The sequence below is a fragment of the Lethenteron reissneri genome, chromosome 53, assembly GCF_015708825.2.
Source record: "Lethenteron reissneri isolate LAM-NWPU_2019-01 chromosome 53, ASM1570882v1, whole genome shotgun sequence".
Taxonomy (NCBI): domain Eukaryota; kingdom Metazoa; phylum Chordata; class Hyperoartia; order Petromyzontiformes; family Petromyzontidae; genus Lethenteron; species Lethenteron reissneri.
The window spans coordinates 7,009,219-7,034,543 of NC_083831.1; the positions used below are offsets into that span (position 1 = coordinate 7,009,219).

The window sequence follows — 25,325 nt, forward strand, 5'->3', positions numbered from 1 at the left end:
ACCACCACCATCACCACCATCATCATCACCCCAAGTAGGTGTTGAACCTCGCACACGGCCGCCGTGTCTCATGGCCAAGTGTTGGCGAGTTAGCGGCGGTAATCGGAAGACTAAGAAGACTAAGAAGAATAAAACTAAATAAAGATGTGTGTGTGTGTGTGTGTGCATTATATAATTATTATTGTTGTTATATAAGGGCGGAGCGGGGTGGTGGTGCCGCGTGACGCCACTGTACGCGACACAACATGGCGGGCGGGCGGCAGCGCTGAGCGATGAGGTGCGGGTAACATCATCATCATCGTCGTCGTCGTTGTGGTTGTCTAACATCGTTAACATCGTCTTCTTGTTCTTCTTGTTGTTGTTGTTCGTCAGCAGCGGTGGCTTCGGCTTGGTTAGCAGCAGGGGGTGTTGTTGCGATGATGATGGTGGTGGTGGGTGGTTGGTGATGATCGCGGCCGAGAGGGGGGCGGGAGACACGGGGCTGGTGGTGGGGGGCGGTGGTGGGGGGGTGTAGGGGGGGTGGTGATGGAGGTGTGGGGGGTGGTGGTGTGGGGGGTGTGGGGGGGGGGGCTTGGGGGGGTGGTGGTGTGGGGGGGGCTTGGGGGGGTGGTGGTGTGGGGGGGGGGCTTGGGGGGGTGGTGGTGTGGGGGGGGGCTTGCGGGGGTGGTGGTGTGGGGGGGTGGTGGTGGTGATGTGGGGGTGGTGTGGGGGGGGTGTAGGGGGGGTGGTGGAGGTGTAGGGGGGGTGGTGGTTTTGGTGGTGTGGGGGGCGGTGGTGGTGTGGGGGGGTGGTGTGGGGGGGCGGTGTGGGGGGTGGTGTGGGGGTGGTGGTTTTGGTGGTGTGGGGGGCGGTGGTGGTGTGGGGGGGTGGTGTGGGGGGGCGGTGTGGGGGGGCGGTGTGGGGGGGTGTAGGGGGGGTGGTGGTTTTGGTGGTGTGGGGGGCGGTGGTGGTGTGGGGGGGTGGTGTGGGGGGGCGGTGTGGGGGGTGGTGTGGGGGTGGTGGTTTTGGTGGTGTGGGGGGCGGTGGTGGTGTGGGGGGGCGGTGTGGGGGGGCGGTGTGGGGGGGTGTAGGGGGGGTGGTGGTGGCGGCTCTGCCCCAGGGCCCGGGACGAAGGCGGCTTGGACGGTAGCGGCTTCACCGTGACACGGGAGTCGGCCGTGGCACACGGTGTGGCACAGGCCGTGGCACATGCCGTGGCACATGGTGTGGCACATGCCGTGGCACATGGTGTGGCACATGCCGTGGCACAGGCCGTGGCACATGCCGTGGCACATGGTGTGGCACATGCCGTGGCACATGCCGTGGCACATGGTGTGGCACACGGTGTGAATGTGTCACGGTGACGGTGGCACAGAGAGGTTCACGTGGCCACACGCGCCGTAGTTATTGGTGGTGGGAGTGGCGCAGCAGCAGTGGTGGCACATGGCGTGAGTGTGGCACGGTGTGGCACATGGCGTGAGTGTGGCACGGTGTGGCACATGGCGTGAGTGTGGCACGGTGTGGCACATGGCGTGAGTGTGGCACGGTGTGGCACATGGCGTGAGTGTGGCACGGTGTGGCACGTGGTGTGAGTGTGGCACGGTGTGGCACATGGCGTGAGTGTGGCACGGTGTGGCACATGGTGTGAGTGTGGCACGGTGTGGCACGTGGTGTGAGTGTGGCACGGTGTGGCACGTGGCGTGAGTGTGGCACGGTGTGGCACGTGGCGTGAGTGTGGCACGGTGTGGCACATGGCGTGAGTGTGGCACGGTGTGGCACGTGGCGTGAGTGTGGCACGGTGTGGCACGTGGTGTGAGTGTGGCACGGTGTGGCACATGGCGTGAGTGTGGCACGGTGTGGCACATGGCGTGAGTGTGGCACGGTGTGGCACGTGGCGTGAGTGTGGCACGGTGTGGCACGTGGCGTGAGTGTGGCACGGTGTGGCACATGGCGTGAGTGTGGCACGGTGTGGCACATGGTGTGAGTGTGGCACGGTGTGGCACGTGGCGTGAGTGTGGCACGGTGTGGCACATGGCGTGAGTGTGGCACGGTGTGGCACATGGTGTGAGTGTGGCACGGTGTGGCACGTGGTGTGAGTGTGGCACGGTGTGGCACGTGGCGTGAGTGTGGCACGGTGTGGCACGTGGCGTGAGTGTGGCACGGTGTGGCACGTGGTGTGAGTGTGGCACGGTGTGGCACGTGGCGTGAGTGTGGCACGGTGTGGCACATGGTGTGAGTGTGGCACGGTGTGGCACATGGCGTGAGTGTGGCACGGTGTGGCACGTGGCGTGAGTGTGGCACGGTGTGGCACATGGCGTGAGTGTGGCACGGTGTGGCACATGGCGTGAGTGTGGCACGGTGTGGCACGTGGCGTGAGTGTGGCACGGTGTGGCACGTGGCGTGAGTGTGGCACGGTGTGGCACGTGGTGTGAGTGTGGCACGGTGTGGCACGTGGCGTGAGTGTGGCACGGTGTGGCACATGGCGTGAGTGTGGCACGGTGTGGCACATGGTGTGAGTGTGGCACGGTGACTTGACTCTGGTAGTAATTTAGACTTGGGGGCGAGTGTGGCACAGTGGTAGTGGCACATTGTGACGGTGCTTGCAGCGTGTGTCACTTGTGACACCAGATTTGGTGGACTGTCAAGGGCGTCGTCACTGACGGTGTTAGCGGCACACAGAGTGATGCTCTGGCAGTGCCACAGTGTTGCCTGTCGATACCACTGTTGCCTGTCGATACCACAGTGTTGCCTGTCGATACCACAGTGTTGCCTGTCGATACCACAGATTGTGTGTGGGGGAGAGGTAAGAGCGTGTTCCAGTGACACGGTACGTGTGGCAAGAGTATGGGGAGCGGTGGTGGTGTGGTGGTGTAAGCGGCGTTGCGAGATACGAACCCGAGATCGATTCTCAGCTCGCGGTCAACATCGGCGTGCGAATATCTGAACCGGTCCTGGGCCTCCCTTTTCCCCCCTCCTAGGTCTACTCGGCCTCAAGTGAGTACCCGGTGCGGTGGGTAGTAAACATCGCCACTGGGGAGACAAAGGCGGTCGGGCGTAGTGCTTGCCACCCACCCCCCCCTCGTGTGCCGTGTCGGTCTTCGTAGGTGCTGCCACTCGCTAACAGCACTTGCCCCTACAGTCTGTTGAGGCTACACGGTGGAGGGGGGGGGGTCTTTGTCTTTGTGGCAGAATGGTGCGGAGTGAACGGTGGCAAGCCACGTGCCGGCAGTATTAGTGGCACAGATTGTGGGTGACATCGTTAGCCAAGCTAGAGGGGTGTGTGTGTGTGTTTTGTGTGTCTATCGGTGTTAGTGGCGCGGAGTTGTGGCCAGTCGTGTTGGTGACAGATAGAAATGCGGCAGAGGGTGACACTGCCAGGATCAGGAGTGTAGAGAGGGTTAGGGTGACACTCAGAGGGTGACACACAGAGGGTGACACTCAGAGGGTGATACTCAGAGGGTGACACAGAGGGTGACACAGAGGGTGACACAGAGGGTGACACAGAGGGTGACACAGAGGGTGACACAGAGGGTGACACAGAGGGTGACACAGAGGGTGACACAGAGGGTGACACAGAGGGTGACACAGAGGGTGACACAGAGGGTGACACAGAGGGTGACACAGAGGGTGACACAGAGGGTGACACAGAGGGTGACACACAGAGGGCGACACACAGAGGGTGACACGATACAGTCTTTAGGGGGTGACAGTTTTCAGGAGCACAGCGTTTGACGCCGTGTGTTTAATCAGAATCGTTCGAATCGGAATATTTATTCATCCTGTCGGAATCCGATGAGCTGTTAAATATATTTTTCCACCCACACGCACACTTTCAGTAGTTGCACATTAGTGGCACAGAGTGTGATGCAGAGAGCGTGTCGGAGTGAGTTGGGAAAAGATAAATTGTGACACCACCGATGCAAGTCGAGACGGGTTCGTTTTCGCTCAACGTGCGTGTTCGTAAATTGTGTGCGTGTGGGGAGCGTTTGTCGTGAAATAGCTGCCCGGCCGAAATTGCTGTGCCGCTAAATGATTGTTGACACGTCCCATGGCAATGCTGGGTTTGAAATTAGTTCCGATGCCTCGGTGTTAGCGAGGGGGTGGGTGGTGGTTTGGGTTAGTGTCACTAGGTGTGTCAAGTTTTATGGGTTTTATTTACCAAAGAGCGGTTGTGGTTCCTCAACGCACGCCTTTCAGGATGGGTGCAGACTGCCACGGTCAGTGGGGTCTTTATTGGCACTCGGTGTTGGTGGCGGTGTTGCCACCGTCATCTGCCACTGCTGGGTGCCTCTGTGACACTTGTTGGCACCAGCAGGTTCTGCGTACTGGGTCGGTACCGGTTAAAGATCAAGCGCGGAGTGTTTTAAGGTGAAATACAGGGTGCTTTTTCCGTGTGGTAGCTGAGGCTGATTTGAGTTTTGAGTACAAGTGAAATGTAAAAAGACCAGTCGTGTTGGTGCAAGCTTCAGGTGCAGGGTGGTTTAGGAGGCAAGTGGTCGGGTGGTAAGAAACGATTGCATGGTGTTGTAAGGTTAAAGCGCATGGTGGGTTAATGGTAAGGTGCTGCAGAGTTAGTTGTGCATGGTGTTGTAAGGTTAATGTGCATGACGGGTTAATGGTAAGGTGCTGCAGAGTTAGTTGTGCATGGTGTTGTCAGGTTAAAGCGCATGACGGGTTAATGGTAAGGTGCTGCAGAGTTAGTTGTGCATGGTGTTGTCAGGTTAAAGCGCATGACGGGTTAATGGTAAGGTGCTGCAGAGTTAGTTGTGCAGGGTGTTGTAAGGTTAAAGCGCATGACGGGTTAATGGTAAGTTGCTGCAGAGTTAGTTGTGCGCAGGGTGTTTTAAGGATAAAATGTGAGGTGCTCAAGGTTAGAGTGCAGCGTGGTTATTTGTAAGGGTGCACTCGAAGCAAATACTTAATACGTTCAATAACGATCTGGTCGCATTTGACCCCCAAGACGAAATACGGGCACGGCCAGGTGAGAGGTGAAAACAAGAGAATCGAGAGATGTGATGGTCACAAGGCGCACCGGATGAGAGATGCAGTAACATCTTCGAGAGAGGCGAAAAGCGGATGGATGTAGCGAAACGACAGATGCGGCAACATCTGCAAGAGACGTGGACAACGGATGGATGCAGAGAGATGCAAAAATGAGAGATGTGGACGCACGGCAAGAGGAATTGTAAAACGACGGGTGTAGGCGAGTCATTGAGATGTACTGATGTAGTGAGATGAGAGTAGTTGTAGGCAACACTAGCTTTTTCATGCGACGCAAGAGATAATAATGATCCGTTTTGATCTCGTGTCATATACGCAGGGATGTCAAGGCGATTTACAGACGAAGGAAAAAGACTGATGTGTGTATGTGTGTGTGAAGCGGGAGAAAATATACAGGTGGGTTAGAGAGGTGGGATCAAAGAAGGGTCAACGTGATTTAACGATGTGACGGGTTTATTTTGATGGCGTTGAAAATAGCGAGCTTATTGGAGAGTTAACCAGAAAAAAAGAATATGTTAAAAGTTGTATCCGGGTGCGATAGAAGAGAGGAACCGATAATTATTGATGGATCTGTTGAAACAAGATTGAGTTGATGGTTGGAGATGTATCAGGATAGGAGTTAAACTGGTTTATAGTTTAGTAGTAGATGAGATACAAGAGGAAGGTGATGGGAGATTTTCAGACAATGTTGAAGACGTTTGAATATTGATACATTCATATGAAATAAAATGTATTAGGATAGATGTATTATTATAAGAGATAGGAGAGAGATTTATTCAGAAGCAGTAGAAGATAGATGTGTTTTAAAAGTTGTCAAAGAGAGGGATATATTCACAATAGATCCAAAAGAGGTAGGAGATAGATCTAACCAGATGAGGTAGAATAGAAAGGAGACGCAATTAGAAGAATATGTAGGTGACAAACATAATCACATGAGAATGAGTTGAGGTATTTAGATAAGATAGCAGAGGTCGCAAACAGGATTTGATTCCTTACCCGTACCCATACCCGGCCGCACCAGGGTCGCAAACGGGTACCCGTACCCGATTGCGACCTCTGGGATGAAGCCATGTTGCAGGCGCGGGTGGGTTGATTCTAGGAACTTGAATTGTGAGAAGAGACAAGACGTTGGGATATGAGTGACAAACAGTTACTCACCAGTGACTCACGGTCTACCCGTACCCGGCCGCACCAGGGTCGCAAACGGGTACCCGTACCCGTACCCGGCTGGGTACGGGCAGCCGGGTATCAGGTAGGGTACGGGTATCGGGTACCCGATTGCGACCTCTGTAAGATAGGAGGGGGAATAGATATAAAAGATACGAGAGTGATGTTATCAGAGATGAGAGGTGTGTTGAGGAAAGATGGGAGAGATAGCAGATGCACAAGGAGTGAGGTGCAGAGATAGAACCACGTGGTTACAGGACTTGCCAAATAAGAAGAATAGGTTTTTACCCCTTTCTGGCAATAAAGCAGGAGTTGTGTTAATATGTTCAAATACAAAGTAGTTACCTATGGCAAGCCATCAAGTCTGCATTCACCACACATGTGGCAAAAATATCCAAACAACCCGAGGTTACTCTTTGGTTCTTTTGACAAACCCGAGGTTATGGGGTTAATATTTGCATTGCCTTTGTAGTGTTCGTCTTTTGGCGTTTCCTGGTCTAACACCGGTGGTGAGGCAATCCCATAAAGAAAACTGTTCCTCGTGTAGGGCTATCAATTCCAAAGACAATGCATGTATTATCAGATCATATTTGTTTGCATGTTTTGCTATGTGTGTTTAATGCAGACTTGATGTCTTATAATAGGTATCGATTTGTTCGAACATCTTAACACCTCATCATGGGACCTCCTTTGCCAGTACCAAAATATACTAATAGGGTTTGTACCCTTTTTTTCTGGCAACAAAACTGACACCTTTTGCAAGGAATCATGTTTACATTAACCACAATACTCGCAGTCAAATGCAAACCAAAAACAATACTCTGTGCCTTTTGGCGTCATCTGGTCGAACACCATTTGAGACTAGGCTCTAAAGAAAGCTGTCTCTGGTGTGGACCAATCAGTTTCAAGGACAATGCATAAGTTATTAGAGTATTGTTTTTTGTTTGCATTTGACTGCAAGTATTGTGGTTAATGTAAACATGATTCCATGCAAAAGGTGTCAGTTTTGTTGCCAGAAAAAAAAGGGGAAAAACCCTATTAGTATCTTAACACCTATTTCATGTGCCAGAAAGGCTAAAGCCTACTCTTCTAATGTCAACATTTTGATACTGCCAAAAACAAATGTCCCTTAGACTTGCCAGATGCTGTGCTGCTTCTAGTGAAGACGTCATCTCGAAGGCACCCTCCACTCACCTTGGAGATGACGTCAACCCCTTTGACTACACAGACCAAAGTACTGGTCACGCAATATAACTAAGTACGTAGTATAGGTTTACATACCTGGCAAGCCATGCGGTTTACCCGTATTCGTTTACAGGGAAATTTAGTTTGCAGGTCCATACGGGCGTACAGCCGTTTTAATACGGGCAAAACATTTTTATGTCCGTTTGTTTGATGTGACTTTGTAGGATGAACGTTGAGATTTGTAAGGGCACGGGGTGACCAATAAGGTCTGAATTGATCTGTAGTATGATAGGGCACTGATGAAGGGGTTGACAGGTATGCAGTGGTGAGTACTTGTGGTGAGTGTAGTGTTGAGTGCACTAGTGGTGAGTGTCGTAGTGGTGATTGTCTATTTGTTTGTGTTTCTCCCTTGTGATGGGGCTTTTTAGGATGAACGTTGAGATGTATAAGGGCACGTGGTGACCAATAAGGTCTGAATTAGTCTGTAGTAAGGTAGGGCGTACTGATACGGGGTTGACAGGTATGGGTTTGTCGCAGTAAAACATAAAAACACAAATACAGAGTCTTATTTTGTTAGCATTCACCGTTCAGTCTTTTCCTCCCCATACATTTTGGGCCCTACCAGTGGTGGTCAACGCGTGCATTTTGGGGCAAATTAGAACAAACAACGGAAGAAGAACGAACAAAGTAAGCGGTATTAAACACATTCCTGCGGAAGGAGCTGGTAGGAACGTTGGGTTGCTCGGTCAATGGCCAGGGTCAACGGCGGCGTGGTGTACTCCGCAAATATGCCCGACTGTGAGGGCGGGCACAAGCCAGCGTGAGTAGGTTAAACGTTGAGTTTTATAAGGGCACCACGGGGTGACCAGCCCCTCCCCACCCAGCCCCACCCCTCCCACCCCCCACCCAGCCCCACCCCACCCTCCCCACCCAGCTCCTCCCCACCCAGCCCCTCACAGCCCCACCCAGCCCCTCCCCACCCAGCCCCTCCCCACCCAGCCCCTCCCCACCCCTCCCACCCCCCTCCCAGCCCCACTCAGCCCCTCCCCACCCTCCCCTCCCCACCCAGCCCTTCTCCACCCAACCCCACCCCTCCCATTTTTGGATGCACGATGGACGGACGGACACAATAATCCCCTGTGGGCTGGTGGAACCAGGTGGTTCCTAGGTTAAACGTTGAGTTTTATAAGGGCACCACGGGGTGACCAGCCCCTCCCCACCCTCCCCTCCCCACCCAGCCCTTCTCCACCAGTAAAAGTGACGTGTGCACGTGGGTGACGCCTCAGGTGCTGCCCCCTTATTCCCCCAGGCAACACGTGACGCGCAGTGACGTCGCAGTGCCCTCGGCACGTGGGGCTCGGGATTCAGTATTTGAATGTCCAGCTTTTGGACTTGCTTCCTTAAACAATTGAAATCGCATTTGCTCAGCTTCCACAACGTAGCGCCACAAGAGTTAAAGCTTAACGGAAGAAGAACAAACAAAGTAAGCGGTATTGAACACATTCCTGCGGAGGGAGCTGGTAGGAACGTTGGGTTGCTCGGTCATTGGCCAGGGTCAATATCCGTACCCGGCCGCACCAGGGTCGCAAACGGCTACCCGTACCCGGCCCGGCCGGGTACGGGTAGCCGGGTATCGGGTAGGGTACGGGTATCGGGTACCTGGTTGCGACCTCTGATACATGGTGGCCGCCCGACACGTTCCAGTCCATCGCAAGTAGATCTGTGGCTGGGCACCTATGGGGCGTCAACGGTGGCTAGGAGATGTTAACTACCTCGCCTGGTATGCAGGTGGTCGTGGGTTCGATCCCAACCCCTGACGCCTGCTGCTGTATATTTGGAGTTTGCGTGTCTCTCTCCCCGTGGTGGTCGCGTGGGTTTTTCTCCGGGTCCTCCGGTTTTTCCCTCCACGTTTAGAATCGACGTCGCGCGTTTAGAGTATTTGTCTGCTGTAAATGTCCACGTGTTGATGAGCCACTTCGTAGAGCTACCATTTGTGATAGCCAGGTCGCTTCTGAAAAAGAGCTCCATAGCTCAGCGGGGCCTTACCGAGTAAAATAAAAAATAGTTTAATAGCATCCATGCTAGTTATTTAATAAATCTTAGGAACAGGTAGTGATGCACCACCCCCACATGACTTGGCTCCTCCGCTATTGTCTCCGGCGTTTTAGTGTTTTTTGAGCGAGGTGCCCAGAAGATGTGTGGCTTGTAGAAGCTTTCTGAAGCTTCTAAGAACCAGCGCCACAAGGGACGTAACAAAAATTGTCACCGCTACGGAAGCACCATCGACCGCTTCCAGTGCACTGCTGGCACAGCCTAATCGAAAGCTTGGAACAGCGTTGACGAAACAGCGTCAGCACTAGCCCCGGTGTGCTCCAATTGACTCGCCGCATGGCAACGTACGTGCAGGGAGGCGCGAGGAGCGAGCATCCTGAGAAGTGAGCGATCCGCGCGCTCCCTTCTCTTTGGCGGGGAGGGGAAGAGAGGGTGCGGCGTTTGTTCTGCCACCGAGGTGCAAACCTGCGTGTCGCCTCCAGCAGCAACCGTGCTCCGTAGGGTCAAAGGACAGCGCAGCCGGAGGTCCCTGGCTGGGGCAGTGGCTGCTCCCTGGGGGGGGGGGGGTCAGTTGCTGCTCCCCAAGGGGGCAGCCGTATAATACCAAGTTGCTGTTATCACACGTTCGCGCGAACGCCCTTCACCTGTGCCCGCAAACCCTCTTGCCGGTCCTTTCAGATTCCTATGAGGCATGGCATCGCTGCAGCACTGCCCGGTCTCCATGACAACCGGCGAGACAGGCTGGGGGGGCGAGGGGCCCCCCCCTCCCCAAGGCGACGAGAGGAGCGGCGCGGCCCCGGCGGCCGCCACCTCCGTCGGCGACTACGCCCCCGGCCTGGAGTTCGCCGAGAGCTTGGCGGGGAGCGCCGCCAGCGCCGCCGCCGAGCGCGCGCACGACGCGATGCTGGGCCTGGAGGCCCCGCCGTGCCGCGCGGCGCCGGCGGCCCGGCGCGCCGCACCGCCTCGCCGCGCCCCCGCCGCCGCCACGGCCGCCTCCACGGCCTCGCCCGCGCCGGCCGCCGTTGCCACGGCCGCCGCGGCGAGCGGGCGCGGCGCGCGGAACGCGTCCTGGCGCCCCGGGAAAACGACGGCCGTGGCCGTCGCGTCCACGGGCGCAGGAGGGCCTCCGAGCGAGGCGGCCCCGGAGGGCGCGGCAGCGGAACCGGGTGGCGGACGATCGGCAGGCGGCGGCGGCGCCGAGGGCGACGTCCTCGTTCTCAAGCAGGGCTCCTGGGACCTCTTTCCGTGCCACTTCTACTTCGAGCCGCGCAAGCGCCGTCTGGCGAGTCTTAACGCTGAGGCGCTCGTCACCGCCCTCCTGGAGCGCGACCTGCCCAACCTGGCGTCGTCGTCGTCGTCGTCGGTGAAACCGCCGGCCAAGCGCAGCCGCCGCCAGTGCAGCCTGGACGGCTCCGGCGCGGCGGGGGGCTGCGGCCGCGGGGGGATGGCGCCAAAGCGGCGCGGCGCCGGGGGCGGCGGCGGCGGCGGCAATGACGCCCGCGGCAGCAGAACAGCTAAGAACGCCGGCGCCGCAAGTCGGCGCAAGCGCCCGCGCCGTGCCGGCGGCGCCAACGGCCGCGAGCTCGTGCGCTCCCGCTCTGATCCAGGCCCCTCGGTCGTCGCCCCGGCGAAGCCGTGCAGGCCGGCCGGGCGGGGCGGGCGGGCGACGCGCGCCAACCCGGGTTCGGCCGGCGCCGGCAGGGCGGGCGGCGGCCACGCCGGAGAGCGGCGGCAGTCGCCGGTGCGGTTCCCGCGTCCGTCGGCGAGCGCCGCTCCGTCGTACGCGCCGTGCGAGCCCTGCCGTGAGTGGGGGTGTGGGTGCGGGTGCCGCGTCGGGGAGGAGGCCGGCGCCGGCGCGGGGCCGGTGGGGAAGGCGGCGGTCGGCAGCGCCGTGGACCCGCGGGCGGCGCGAGTCTGCCTGGTGAAGCTGCCGCACGCCGAGTCGGTCGTGTACGGCACGCGCGCCAACGGCAGCTCCGACGGCAGGCGGACGAACCACCAGCACCACCACCGCCACCGTCGGCACCAGCAGCACCACCGGCACCACCACCAGCAGCATCACCACCACCAACACAAACAGCAGCACTCGCACCCCGAGGACACCGAGGACAATGAGGAGGAGCACGGCGGCTACGGTTGCCGTGCGGCGCAAGCGCGGCACCCCAGTGCCCGCCCGGCGTCGGGTTTGCCGCGGCCGCTGGCCCTGTACCCGGCACGGTCGATCCCTGCCAGCCCCTACCCGGAGCTGCCGTCACCGGGCGGCCGGGACCACCCGGGCACCGGGCTGTTGCTCGTACCGGCCGTCGGCGGTAGTAGGGCGGGCGCCGGCCGGGGTGCGGACAAGCGGGGCTCGCACGGGGGCATGCGGGGAGCGAGGGGCGCGGCGGCGGCGGCGGCGTCGGCGTCGGCGGCGTCGCTGGTGTGCGAGGTGGCGCTGAGCTACACGGCACGGAGGCAGACCAACGGCTGGGTGCCAGTCGGGGAGGCCTACGAGAAGGCCGTCTACGTGGCGGTACGCCTACTCGCACCTCGCACGCACTCGCACGCACCCGCACGCACTCGCACGCACCCACACGCACCCACACGCACCCCGCACGCACCCCGCACGCACCCCGCACGCACCCCGCACATACCCACACGCACCCACACGCACCCACACGCACCCACATGCTCCCACACGCACCCACACATACCCACACGCACCCACACGCACCCACACGCACCCACACGCACCCACACGCACCCACACGCACCCACACGCACCCACACGCACCCACACGCACCCACACGCACCCACACGCACCCACACGCACCCACACGCACCCACACGCACCCACACGCACCCACACGCACCCACACGCACCCCACACGCACCCCACACGCACCCCACACGCACCCACACGCACCCACACGCACCCACACGCACCCACACGCACCCACACGCACCCCACAAAACACCTCGCGCGCAACCCACACACGCGCACAACAATAACTGCCTTTCACGACTGGTGACGCCATGACAGCGTTTGTGCCATACCAGGTGCACTTTGAGGCCACATCAAGACAAGGATCCCCCTTAATAGACTTATAACAGACTGTTTGGGCAAGTGCTGTTAGCGAGTAGCACCTGTGTGCCGTGCCGTGCCGGCCTTCATGAGGAGTTGCGTGGCCAGCACCACGCCTGGCCACCAGGTAGCGTAGCGGTTAGTGCGCTCCGCTACGAACCCGGTGTCCCGAATTCGATTCCCCCTCCAGTGACGAATATTTGAACCGGTCCTGGAGCCTCCCCTAGGTCGACTCGGCCTCAAATGCGTACCTGGTGCGATGTGTAGTGAACATCGCCACTGGGGAGACAAAGGCGGCCGGGCGTGGTGCTGGCCACCCACACCCCCTCGTGTGCCGTGCCGGCCTTCATAGGTGCTCGCTAACGGCCCTTGCCCAAACAGTCTGTTAAGGTTATACGGGGGAGCTTTGTCTATGCATCATTTACTTGCACACATGCACATTGACTGGGCTTTCCTTTATGAAGAAATAACAACTCTTTCCATTAAAGTCAGTTGAGTAATTTCACATTTTTTGCAAAAACAGAATTCTTTCTTGAGCAAGCAATTAGATATTTGTTTTGCCGAGTGCAGTGCCATCTACTCAATTACAGTATAACTAAATGCAATATCGCATACCTGTCAACCCCTTATCAGTGCCTACCTTATTACAGACCAAGTCAGACCCTATTGGTCACCCCGTGCCCTTAGAAATTTCAACGTTCATCCTACAAAGTCCGTATGGACATGAAAACTCAATTTCCCTGTACAAGTATACGAGGTAAAACCGTATGCGTTGGCGGCTATTACATCGATTTGAATAAACTTTAAAATTTCCAGCGCGTGCACGGTTCGATGCGATTCATGATCATGACCTTGGTTCACGTATAATTATGATTGGAGCAACAGATTTATTGGTCTAAATTACAATAATGTTGAAATTGCGATATGTTACGAAGGACAGCATTGTAATTGAATTCAGAACTGTTACCCACCCTCCTAGGTATCGCCTTTTAAACGCTTGGCACACCTATAACGCGATATTAGTTGCACTCCTGGAGAACACTGCGCTGTGGGAAAATCTCGTGATAATAGGTGACATATAATATAGGGTAAAGCGCACAGTCCGCCATAACGCGTGAGATGTGTACGCAGGCCGAACAAAGAGCGAGGCGCGTGGGTAGCATCTAGAAGCATCTAGAAGCATCCAGCAGCATCCCACTGCCTCGTGTGATGATGCTTCGCCGAGGCAGCCGCACAAACGCTTGTTGCTACTCGTGCGACGTAGTTCCATTCACTCGATCGCGTTAGATCCATAACAAAAATGCGTTCCCAAGTACATTAGTTGCGACGTTATAGGAGAACGATCTGTACTCTGCATTTCCTGAAAGTTGCCACGTCCTGCCCCTGCAAGAGCATGTATGTTGAACTTCTGTCACACCGTACGTAGGCAACGGTGCTAATTGGAGAGGTACGGGGGAAAGGACAATAAACTAAACAGAAGAAGCAGGTCTAAAGAAATGAGTTTGGCAATCTCGACGATGATTTAGAAGTGCACAGCTCCAGTGGCTCGGAAGGAAGAGCGTTCCAGACGGCCGCGGAAGCAGCGCATCTTGTTGGCGCGCGACGCGGCGACCGTCTCTGTTCGACTGCTTCGCCAAAAGCCGCCACTGCTGCTGCTGCAGTGATGACGCAGTGTGGTCATCGGCAGTGGCGGCTCCTGCAAATTCTCTCAGGGGGGGCAAATGTCTGGATGATTGATAAGGATAAGGTCCACCCATGCAATGGATAAATTAACAGCTTAAGCATGTAAAGGCAACTTCACTTCTTTAATATTAATGAAAAATAAAGTGACTCTTACAATACATCTTTTTTGTTTCTATACTCACTATTAATACAATCCACTCAAGTTTATTTTATTAAAGATTCCACTAGGTGGCGACAAATTATATTGTTGGATGAAACGTGCTTACGTATGATGACGTAAGCACGTTAGGGCGAGCCCTCCCGGAAGCCATAGAGAATGCATTGCAGCGCCCCCCGGTCGAAAAAAAACATCTTTGAATGTAAGTCTATGGGGCCACTCGGGGCGATTCTCAGCCGGAGTGAAATCGCCCAAAAAGAGGCGGTACTCTACAGAACGTGACATGACGCTGATTGGACTATATCCAGTGGCACAGTGACGGCTAGCGTGACTCTGTGGTTGAATGACATTGGTGGTGCGTCGCCCAATCGCCCTAATGAAGAAACCGCCCCTGATCATCGGTGATGACGCAGCGTGGTCATCGGTGATGACGCAGCGTGGTCCGTGCCTCCGTTGGGGAGCAGGGCGAACTGGAGCTGGTGCCGAGGCGCTGCTACGGCGCCGTCCGACGCGGCGGTGACGTCATCGCGGTGCGCGACTGCGTGCTGCTGAGGTCGGGGCCGCGTCGCAAGTGCCTGCCGTACGTCGCCAAGATCTCGGCGCTGTGGGACGACCCCAAAACAGGTGCGGTAGCCGTGGCTAACGGGAGTGATCCGGTGCAATAACTACGGCTAAACCGGTGAAATAACCACGGCTTAACAGGTACTAAAGTGACTGCTAAACTGGCGCTATGGCCACGGCAAAACAACTAGGCGAGCCACAAATAAACCCACACACCATTATGTGCTTTTCTGCCCTTGAGGATTGCTCGTACTTATGGTGTGTATGTTGAAGGTCTTTCGCACCCGACATCCGCACCCGTGCCGATCGCATCGTGCGAGGCTTTAGTGGGGGAACCGTGGTGCTGTTTGTGTGTGCAGGGGAGCTCACCATGAGCCTGCTGTGGTACTACCGCCCCGAGCACACGCAGGGTGGCAGGGTTCCTGGCCAGCACTGCGAGGTACGGCCGCCCCCCCCGCACCACCCCTACCCACCTCCCCCCCCCACCTCCCTCTTCCTGTCTATGCTCTCCCTTATCTACCCTGTCTCTCTCCCTTGCACTCTCTCCTTACCTGACGCTTTGTCCCACTCTCTCTTCTCTCTCGACTTGCCGTCTGTGTCCGTCCCCCCCCCTTGTTGATCCTCTCTCCTCCTATCGTCGCAGTGGCAAGGAGATGTTCACTGCCTCGCCTGGTGTGCAGGACGTCGTGGGTTCTATTCCGACCCTGACGCCTGCTGTATATTTTGAGTTTGCGTCTCTCTCTCTCATCATCATCATCACGGTGGCTAGGAGATGTTAACTACCTCGCGTGGTATACAGGAAGTCGTGGGTTCGATCGCGGCCCTGACGCCTGCTGCTGTATATTTTGAATCTGCGTCTCTCTCTCTCTCTCATCATCATCATCACGGTGGCTAGGAGATGTTAACTACCTCGCCTGGTATACAGGAAGTCGTGGGTTTTATCGCAGCCCTGACGCCTGCTGTATATTTTGAGTTTGCGTGTGTCTCTCCCCGTGGTGGTCGCGTGGATTTTTCTCCGGGTCCTCCGGTTTTTCCCTCCACATTTAGAATCAACATCGCGCGTTTCGAGTATTTTGTCGTCTATCCATTAAGCTATCGTTTGTGATGACCAGGTCGCTTCTGAAAAATAGCTACGTAGCTCGGTGGGCTTTGCCTCGTAAAATAAAAATAAAAACAATTTAGTAAATAGTTTAGTTTTCTCTCGACTTTACTTTCCCTACGTATCTTCCTCCTCCCTCCTTCCTTTCTCTCTCCACCTTCGCTCTCCCTTCCTCGCCACTCTCCCTCCACGCACTCTCCCCGCGCACGACCTTGCGCCGTTCCTCCTCCTCGCCTGCGACTCGTACAGCCGCCTTCACCGTCATGCCCCCAGTATCGCTGCCTCCCCTTCCATTGTGCGCTGAGCGCGCCCAGAGGCTCTCTCTCCCCCCGGGGCCCATGTGCGGTGGAGATTGCGACCGAAGGGCCTTTTAGCGTTTCACGGCGCTGCCGTACCTCAGAGTTTGCAAACGGGTTTTGATTCCTTACCCATACTCGTACCCGGCCGCACCAGGGTCGCAAACGGGTACCCGTACCCGTTTCCGGCCGTATCCGTACCCTACCCGTACCTGGCCGGGTACGGGTATCGGGTACCTGATTGCGACCTCTGGGATGAAGCCATGTTGCAGGCGCGGGTGGGTTGATTCTAGGAACTTGAATCGTGAGAAGAGACAAGACGTTGGGAAATGAGTGACAAACGGTTACTCACCAGTGACTCACGGCCTACCCGTACCCGTCCGCACCAGGGTCGCAAACGGGTACCTGGCCGGGTACGGGTAGCCGGGTATCGGGTAGGGTACTGGCATCGGGTACCCGGTTGCGACCTCTGCCGTACGTACGTGTCTCTCCGTCGCGTTTTCGCGCCGCGCGGTTGTTTTGCCGTCGTCGAGACATTCCGCCCCACCCACCCACACCGCCGCCACCATGCGCCGGGAGCTTCTTGTCACCGATCCCACCCCAGAATTCTCTTCAGTTCCCCCGAAGAAAAATCGGCCCCGGCGCGCGCGCGGTAACAACAACCCAGACGACACGAAGTGGGAGCCGGGAGAAAGTTGCTCGCTTGTACGCCGCAGCCGACGCAGTGCTGTCCGTCCCCACCCCCTTCTGCTTGGCCGCCCACAGAACGAGGTGTTTGCGTCGCGACACCAGGACGAGAACAGCGTGGCCTGCATCGAGGACAAGTGCTACGTGCTCACCTACCTGGAGTACTGCAGGTGGCTCTCCGCACGCCCACACGACCCTTGCCCCCACCTCGCCTGACCGTCTGGACAACGTCTGTCCCGTTTTTATCTCTCTCCCTCTCTCTCCCTCGCTCTGCGTTCCCTTCTAAGTCGGCCACGGTCGTCCATTCACTATGTACGGGGTATGTGTGTCGAACTTCTTTCACGCCGTACATACAGTGAGGGAAAAAAGTATTTGATCCCCTGCTGATTTTGTACGTTTGCCCACTGACAAAGAAATGATCAGTCTATAATTTTAATGGTAGGTTTATTTGAACAGTGAGAGACAGAATAACAACAAAAAAAATCCAGAAAAAAAATTGGTTTGCATTTTAATGAGGGAAATAAGTATTTGACCCCTTCTCAATCAGAAATATTTCTGGCTCCCAGGTGTCTTTTATATAGGTAACGAGCTGAGATTAGGAGCACACTCTTAAAGGGAGTGCTCCTAATCTCAGCTTGTTACCTGTATAAAAGACACCTGTTCACAGAAGCAATCAATCAGATTCCAAACTCTCCACCATGGCCAAGACCAAAGAGCTGTCCAAGGATGTCAGGGACAAGATTGTAGACCTACACAAGGCTGGAATGGGCTACAAGACCATCGCCAAGCAGCTTGGTGAGAAGGTGACGACAGTTGGTGCGATTATTCGCAAATGGAAGAAACACAAAAGAACTGTCAATCTGCCGTGTGCCATATGGTGTGTTGTGTAGGGCAATACAATGTGTAGACCAGTGCGTTGTGCGGTGCAGTGCAGTGCTACGTGTGGACCGGTGCGGTGCAATGAGGACAACAAACTAAACACAAAAACAAAACGTCCCACTCGTGTCGCTCAGCCCACCGACCTTCCATCCTCTCCCTTCCCCGCCACGTCTAACCACTCTCGCCGTTCTCTCTTCCCCGCTTCTCCCCGCTCCCCAACCCCCGCTCCCCGACCCCCGCTCCCCGACCCGTGCTCGCAGGTTCCAGGCCGAGGTTCGCCAGCGCGAGGAGTCGGGGCGGCGGGCGAATCCGTTGGCGAGACCCTCGGCGGGTGTGGTGCCGGCACTGCCGGCACGCGTCGCCCCCCCCCACCGCTGTTTGCCGGACCGAGCCAACCCCGGCCTCGTCTACCTGTGCCGTCGCGTCTACGACTTTCGTCTCGGACGCATCCTCAAGAACCCCATCTAGCGCCCACACCATCGCCCCGGGCACTGGCTACCGGGCTATACGCCATACTGCCGGGCTGTAGGCCGTACTGCTGGGTTATACGCCGTACTGCCGGGTTATACGCCGGGCTTTACGCCGGGCTGTAGGCCGTACTGCCGGGGCTGTGCACCATACTTAGCGGGGCTGGGGGGGGTGGTGGTGCGGCGCAGCCGCGCACCAACACGAGACCGAGAGCCGCCGCCGACGCGGCAACGCGCGGTCGGTCGGGCGAACCTCGGGACGCTGCGCTCTGGAAGTGGCCAGAGCCGTTCCACCGATTGAGCAAAAATCCCCGCAAAGATGTATTCCGATTGCCGTCGCTCTCGCGTATTTTGTATTTTTCGATTGAACCTATTCGGTTTTGTGTTTATTATACATAGCTATTATATATATATTTTTGCGGAACTCCTTTTAGAGTTGATTGGGGGCGGCGGGGGGCGGGGGGGGAATGCGCAGTCTGGAATGTGTTGGGTGGGGGGGGGGGCGCCTGTTAGTGCTGCGCTGACGGATTACTACGGTCCCTCGCAACCCCCCCCCTCCCACCCCCTACTCGCCAACCTTTAGTCCCTGCCATGGTGAAGAGAAATCAAAATTGGTATATTCGCCAAAATTCCTGCCTCAGTCCTCCTTTGGCGTGGTGTGGGTGCGTGCGCGCGCGCGCGCAGCTGTTGGCGTGTGTGCGTATGTGCGTACGTGTGTGCGTGCGTGCGTGCGGGTGTGTCTGGGCGTGTGTATGTGTGCGTGTGTGTGATGCCCTAACAGTCTTGTGTGGGATGCCACCGGTAGGATTTCTTTGCAGTTTGCGAAAAACGCTCTTAACGTTGGCACTTAGGGGAGGGGGGTGGGGCAGACAGTGGTTGGGGGGAAAGTAACAATTCGAGCACACAGGCCGCGACCCAGAGAGCAAGTCGGGTGCGGTGGGGTGAGACGGAACGTTGACCGTGGCTCTGATCCTTACCTTTTCTGGACCAGTTACCCTACCTCTCTAAGCCAAGTGCTCGCCTGGACCACAGCCCACACACTTTTTAACAAGAATCTTAATTCGAACTGTAACTTTAAACCTCCCCAACTGTTATCGTTTGTTATAATACTGACCTCATCCCGAGTCATTACTTTTGTAGCCCTAACGTTTGCCCTCTATCCGACTGTAACCAAAACTGTTACTCTGACCATAACCCTGACCTTAACGCGTGACCCTTACCCCTAACTCCAACTCTAATCATAGCTCTAATGACCAATCGTAACCTGAGCTCCTAGCCCCCACAGCGCCAGCCATAACATCTCGTCTGTCCAACTGCGTCCCCTCATCCACACGTGCGTCGGTTGCTTATTTGACCGCTTTCGCTTTCACGTTAACTAACCGTCGGGACAGCGTTTTTATTTTTTGCTGCTGCCGCCTTTTCCGACATAGTAGGCCGCGTTAAATTTCGATTTAAAGCTTTCGTGACTGCAGCAGGGATTCATCTTCTTGGTTCTTTCGGTAAAGTCACGTAGAAGGGAAATAATAAAATAATTAAAATAAAACATACTAAAATAATTCTCACGACGTTTCGGCCACAACGCAAGCAGCCGTCCTCATGTGAAGATCAGGTCTGTCGGGAAGACAGATTCGGACGCTGCCTTTCCGACAGACCTGTTCTTCACCTGAGGACGGCTGCTTGCGTTGTGGCCGAAACGTCGTGAGAATTGTATTTAATGTTTTATTAATATTATTTTATTATTTCCCTCCTACGTGACTTTACGGAAAGAACCAAGAAGAAGGCTGCGTTAAGTTTGAGAAACACATTCCTCGTTTTGAGAATAATTCGTCTCCCCACCCGACCACAGTCTGGCTTAACCCCCCGCTAGCCCTGGAAGACCTCAAGTGATGCCATATTTATCCCTACAATTCTCGCCGATGCCAGTTTTCCGCCGGACACTCTCGTGCGCAAGGAGCCAGGGGTTTTGAGGAAAGAGCGGGCGGGGGGGGGGGGGTAGCGGACAGGTAGAGAGATCAAGGGCACAGAAAAACAGCACCACCTTCCTCAAGCGAGGCTCTTAGAGGAAGCATGGCGCCACGGTGGCGAGATGTTGACCGCCTCGCCTGGTATACAGGAGGTCGCGGGTTCGATCCCGACCCCTGACGCCTGCTGCTGCTGCTGTATATTTGGAGTGCGCGTGTCTCTGTCCGTGGTCGCGTGGATTTTTCTCCGGGTCCTCCGGTTTTTCCCTCCCATATTTCGAATCAACGTGCGTTTTGGCGTATCTGGCTGCTATAAAGTTCGACGCAATGACGAGCCACTTTGTTGAGCTGTCATTTGTGGCCAGGTCGCTTCTGAAAAAGAGCCGTGTCGCTCAATGGGCTATACTTGGTAAAAAGAAAAAAAAAGAGAAAACATTTTAATATTTTTTCCACTGCACAACTGAGCCGTGCCAGGGCGATCCTGACCCCAGCCCGGCGGCGCGGCTCAGGGAGGCGCCAGTTCGTTTTTCCACCGCAGAAGCCGAGCCGTGCCACAAAGGTCACACCGCAGACATCCGGCCTCGGCCAGACTTTCAACGGCTTGGCTTTGTCTGGGCTGCGGCAAGTAGCCAGAAGTGGATTCTGCAGTTCGTCAAATTCCTCCCAGTGTGTGGACCGATATTTGAGGCATGCCGAACTACTTGCGGTTGAACCCTGAGAACACTCCAGAGAGCTATACTCGCGACAACGAGCAGACGCCTACGCGGCAGTCGAAAACGTGTCCGTACCGCGAGTGGCCGCACGCACGCTGGCGTGGCTCTGATCTGATGTGCCAGTGGAAAAGGGGTTAGAAGGGACCGACGAACGGGGGGAGGGGTGAGGGAGTTTGACGGTAAAGGGGATGGGGTTTCAGACAGTGGGGGGCAGCAGAGGAGAAGGAACAGCAACCTCAGCAGTGGTTGGTGTTCACTTAGCCATAATTGTCCCCGTGCAGTGGGCAGGGCACAACAAGCATTGGAGTAAACAATTACTGCCAGTCTTAAAAAATCCCGTTTAGCGCCAGAGGTGGCAATGGGTGTTCAAGGAGAGAAGGCAAAAATGAGGCAAGTAACAACCCTATCAATTTATTAAAAATCGATGTTTATGTTTACTACAGCTGCGTTTGAATTGATGGGGGAATTATTGTTATTTGCAGTTGACGCAAAATTCTACTGCTACGTTTTTGGGGGGGACGGCGCGGCGTTGCGGATGCGGTCAGGACCACCGATTTACCGCTTCGCTAAATTGTCGGCAGCGGTTTTCTACGCCGCAGCAAGAGACGGGGCGCGTGAATTCCGTTCGCTGATTCCTTTGGTTGTTCCCACGTGAGCGATGGGTCGAGCATGAATGAATGGAGCAAGGTGGGACATTTCAGTGAGTAGAGATGTAATGCTTTGGCGGTTGAGGTGATCCGGTGTGTGGATGATAAACTGGGCTGCCTGCCACTGCGGCTGTTTTTTCGGCAGATCTGATATTTTGCTAGCGCGTTCTGACCATTATTTAGACCCCTGAAACACAATACACTAACTCAAGGCTTCGCAGCTGCCACTGCTGAGTGATCGCACACATGACAGTGTTGCGTCTGTCCTGTGTCGTGCCGCGGTGGTGAGATGTTAACTCCCTCGCCTGGTACGCAGGAGGTCGTGGGTTCGATCCTGATCCTGACGCCTGCTGCTGCTGTATATTTGGAGTTTGCAATGTCTCTCTCACCGTGGTCACGTGGGATTTTTTCCCCGGATCCGCCGGTTTTTCCCTGCACATTTAGAATCGACATCACCACACGTTTTAGACTATATGGCTGCTGTACATTTCCACGGGATGATAAGCCACTTCGTTGAGCTATCATTTGTGATGAGGCAGGTCGCTTCTGAAAAATATCTATATAGCCTTACCTGATAAAAGGAAAAAAATTGTTTAGTTTAGTTGTAAAAACTTGGCTCTTCACCTTGGCGATTTTTTTCTCTTTCTCTCCAAAAAATGACGTTGGAACGACATGAACTTCACGTTGGCGACGCGTCGTCAAGAGTTAATTTGCTGTACATTCACCGCCGTGCAGGAGATGGGCATTTGTATGCATCCGTATAGTACAATGGTAATCGTAACAAAACAAATAACTTAAATAATCACAATCTTAACCACACGTTTTTATAAGATACACTTCTTTGAAAGGGGACTTTTATTTTAGGAGGGGTTGGGATGGGGTCCTTTGGTTGTCTGTCTGTTTCCCGCCGGCTAAGCCAGAATGTATTACCGTATTTATCCTATTATAAGGGAGGTAGATGGCAGGTGTGTAATGTTTACACAGGGAGGAGAGCCCTCGCCTCTTGACGAAACGTATTCCTTGTTATAATCTGCCGTATTGAAAAAGGAATTGTTGAGGTGGCACCATCGCGACGTTCCCACTCCTGCACTTGTGTCTCGTGCGTAAAATAGATTCTTGAAGATTTGATTTGATTTGATTCTTGAAGGCAAATTTTGGAACGAGTCGTGGACAATCGCCTCGCCGTGGCTACGAGGCGGTTTTGTGGGATTTGTCACGTGCCTGCTATAAATACGTCCCAAACGCTTCAAACTGTTTGTGAGCTTTTAATTAAAAGTCAGCTGCGTTGACAGCCGTATACGAAACTTAATGGATGTACAAAAAAAAACAACCCCCACCATCGGCCCCTTCCTTACAACGGGAAAAAAAACTAAAAATTATATTTTTCTCTTGTAAATGTGATTCCTTTTGTAAGGCAGTGTCAGTGACAGGTGGCGAGAGCTTGTTGTTGTTGTTGTCGTCGTCTGCATCCTGGATGTTTCCACAACCCTAAGAATCCTAAATATGCCTTAGTTTGGCGCAGGCTGATGTTATGGATCGGGCGAGGATGGTGGGGGGGGGGGTGGGCGAGTTTGCAATGAGGGAGGAGAGAAGGAGGAGGAAAGGAGGGGGGAGGAGGAGGAGGGAGTGTAGGAGTAGAAATGTTGGCAGCCCAATGGCTGGGTCACGGAAGATTCACGGATGGTGGTTGGGGGCGAGCAGGGGGTGGAGGTGGCCGCGATGTTTTCTGCCTGCAAACACCGAAACTTGAAAAGGGAACAAAACGTGAAAGAGAGGAGACTTGGCATCGCGTCAGGGGGTGGTGAGGTTTCGGGGTGGGTGGCAGAGGTCGCAAACGGGTTTTGATTCCTTACCCGTACCCGGCCGCACCAGGGCCGGGTACGGGTACCCGTTCCCTACCCGTACCCTACCCGAAATTAGTGACAAACGGTGACTCACCAGTGACTCACGTCTTACCCATACCCGGCCGCACCAGGGTCGCAAACGGCTACCCGTACCCGGCCGGGTATCGGGTAGGGTACGGGTATCGGGTACCCGGTTGCGACCTCTGGCGGGTGGTTGAGAGAGGGACGCGGTTTGTCCCGCTGTGTTCGTTTGGCCTGCTCGTTTCGGGCGGCGCCGCCGTTTGGTTAACTCGCGCGCAACCTCCGGACTTGGCACGGTCAGCTCCGCACGGCGCGGACGGAGTTCAGCGTACGGACGGTCCAACCCGTGTGCTCTTCCCCCCCCCCACCACCAAACCACTCGTCACCCCCCCCACCTCTCCCTGTCGATTGCAACGCACGCACGCGCGCGGCCGTTTCGCTTTGATGTTGTTGGCCACTTTTCGATGGAGTGTGGGTGTTGACGGCGCCGCCGGCGCGTACCGAACGCACCGTCCCGACGGCGTCGTTGGCTTCACTTGTCGTGAAGGGGATGGGGGTCCTCTGGGTGTCCCGTTGCTTGCAGGCAGTTTAGCATTTAAACGATCCTTGCGAAGAAAATGACATTTTCGTCAAATGAGTCGGCAGCCCCAGAGGGCATCGGGCAAAGCAGCTGAGATTCGGCCGCCTAAACGTTGCGTCAGCAGTAGCGGCGTGTCTTGGGCGGACGCTAATAATGAGATGTCCGGTCCAGGCAGCGCCCTCTCTTGAGAGCGAGTCTTGAGACTCCCAAAACACAGGGTGATCCGTGTATAAATGAATCGCACGGCAGATGTGGCCGAGAAAACGTTTTGCATCAAGGGGCCTCTGAGCGTCCCGCCGATCTCGGTTCTCGGTCAAGTCGTTTTCACTCTCTCGACCGATACCACCTTTTTTGGCCCCCAACCCTCGCCAGTGTGATCTGCTTGCAAACGCGTAAGCCGAGCGGGCCGTCGATTTGTCGCGTAACTCCGTCCATTTCGATGTCACCGCCCGGCACGAGAAACAAACCGGTCGGGGTTACGTTGGGTGGAGGGGGGGGGGGTAATTTCGTCGGCAAACCAAAATATACAACAAGATGAGCCATTTTTGTTTCGAATTGAGTACGAAAAAAAAACAACTAAAACCAATTTTTCAATTTAAAGCTTTCGTGACTGCAGGGATTCATCTTCTTGGTTCTTTCGGTAAAGTCACGTAGAAGGGAAGTAATAAAATAATAAAAATAAAACATAATAAAATAATTCTCACGACGTTACGGCCACAACGCAAGCAGCCGTCCTCACCTGAGGACGGCTGCTTGCGTTGTGGCTATATTTTATTATGTTTTATTTTTATTATTTTATTACTTCCCTTCTACGTGACTTTACCGAAAGAACCAAGAAGAACTAAAACCAACTCAATATTTCAAGAGCCGCAATTGCAACGCGAGGAACACGAGACGGGGCGGGGTTCTTTAATGAATAGCGTCACGAAGCCAAAGCACTCGCTTTAAAGATCCCCACGCGGGCTGGGAGATCGTAGGTTGTTGACCCCCCTCTGTTCGGTTAACTCTGTAGGGGGCGGGGGGGGGGGTACGACCACACCAGCGTTCCACCTCGGTCCATCCATCCGTGTCTCTGGTAAGAAACCTCACGTACTGCCCGAGCGAGACCAGGAGGCATCTTGCACGGGGATTTGCCCTGTTGATGATAGTGGCGTTTTTTTTAGCATTTGATTAAATGAGCCTTGTGGCCTGGTCTCGTTCATTAATCTCATTGGCAATCCACATTGCTCTCTGGCCTTCCCACCTGATTAGCTCACAAGGGACGACGTCACATTTATCCCC

The 25,325-nt window shown here is 55.4% G+C and overlaps 1 protein-coding gene across 1 annotated transcript; it reads left to right on the plus strand.

Moving 5' to 3' along the window:
• The first annotated feature begins 232 nt into the window (after positions 1 to 232).
• LOC133356270 (bromo adjacent homology domain-containing 1 protein-like) lies at positions 233 to 19,894 on the plus strand. Its single transcript, XM_061573691.1, has 6 exons — positions 233 to 277; positions 10,063 to 11,896; positions 14,754 to 14,913; positions 15,210 to 15,289; positions 17,011 to 17,102; positions 18,072 to 19,894. The coding sequence occupies exons 2-6, from the start codon at positions 10,076 to 10,078 to the stop codon at positions 18,277 to 18,279; spliced, it is 2,361 nt and encodes a 786-aa protein (XP_061429675.1). The 5' UTR covers positions 233 to 277; positions 10,063 to 10,075; the 3' UTR covers positions 18,280 to 19,894.
• The last annotated feature ends 5,431 nt before the right edge of the window (positions 19,895 to 25,325 follow it).

What these genes read in the sequence shown, in the direction of transcription:
- LOC133356270 (XM_061573691.1), top strand. Translation starts at nt 10,076, where the DNA reads ATGGCATCGCTGCAGCACTGCCCGGTCTCCATGACAACCGGCGAGACA. An exon ending in GTGGGACGACCCCAAAACAG is followed by an intron (nt 14,914 to 15,209) that starts GTGCGGTAGCCG and finishes TTGTGTGTGCAG; the next exon opens with GGGAGCTCACCATGAGCCTG. An exon ending in TTCCTGGCCAGCACTGCGAG is followed by an intron (nt 15,290 to 17,010) that starts GTACGGCCGCCC and finishes GGCCGCCCACAG; the next exon opens with AACGAGGTGTTTGCGTCGCG.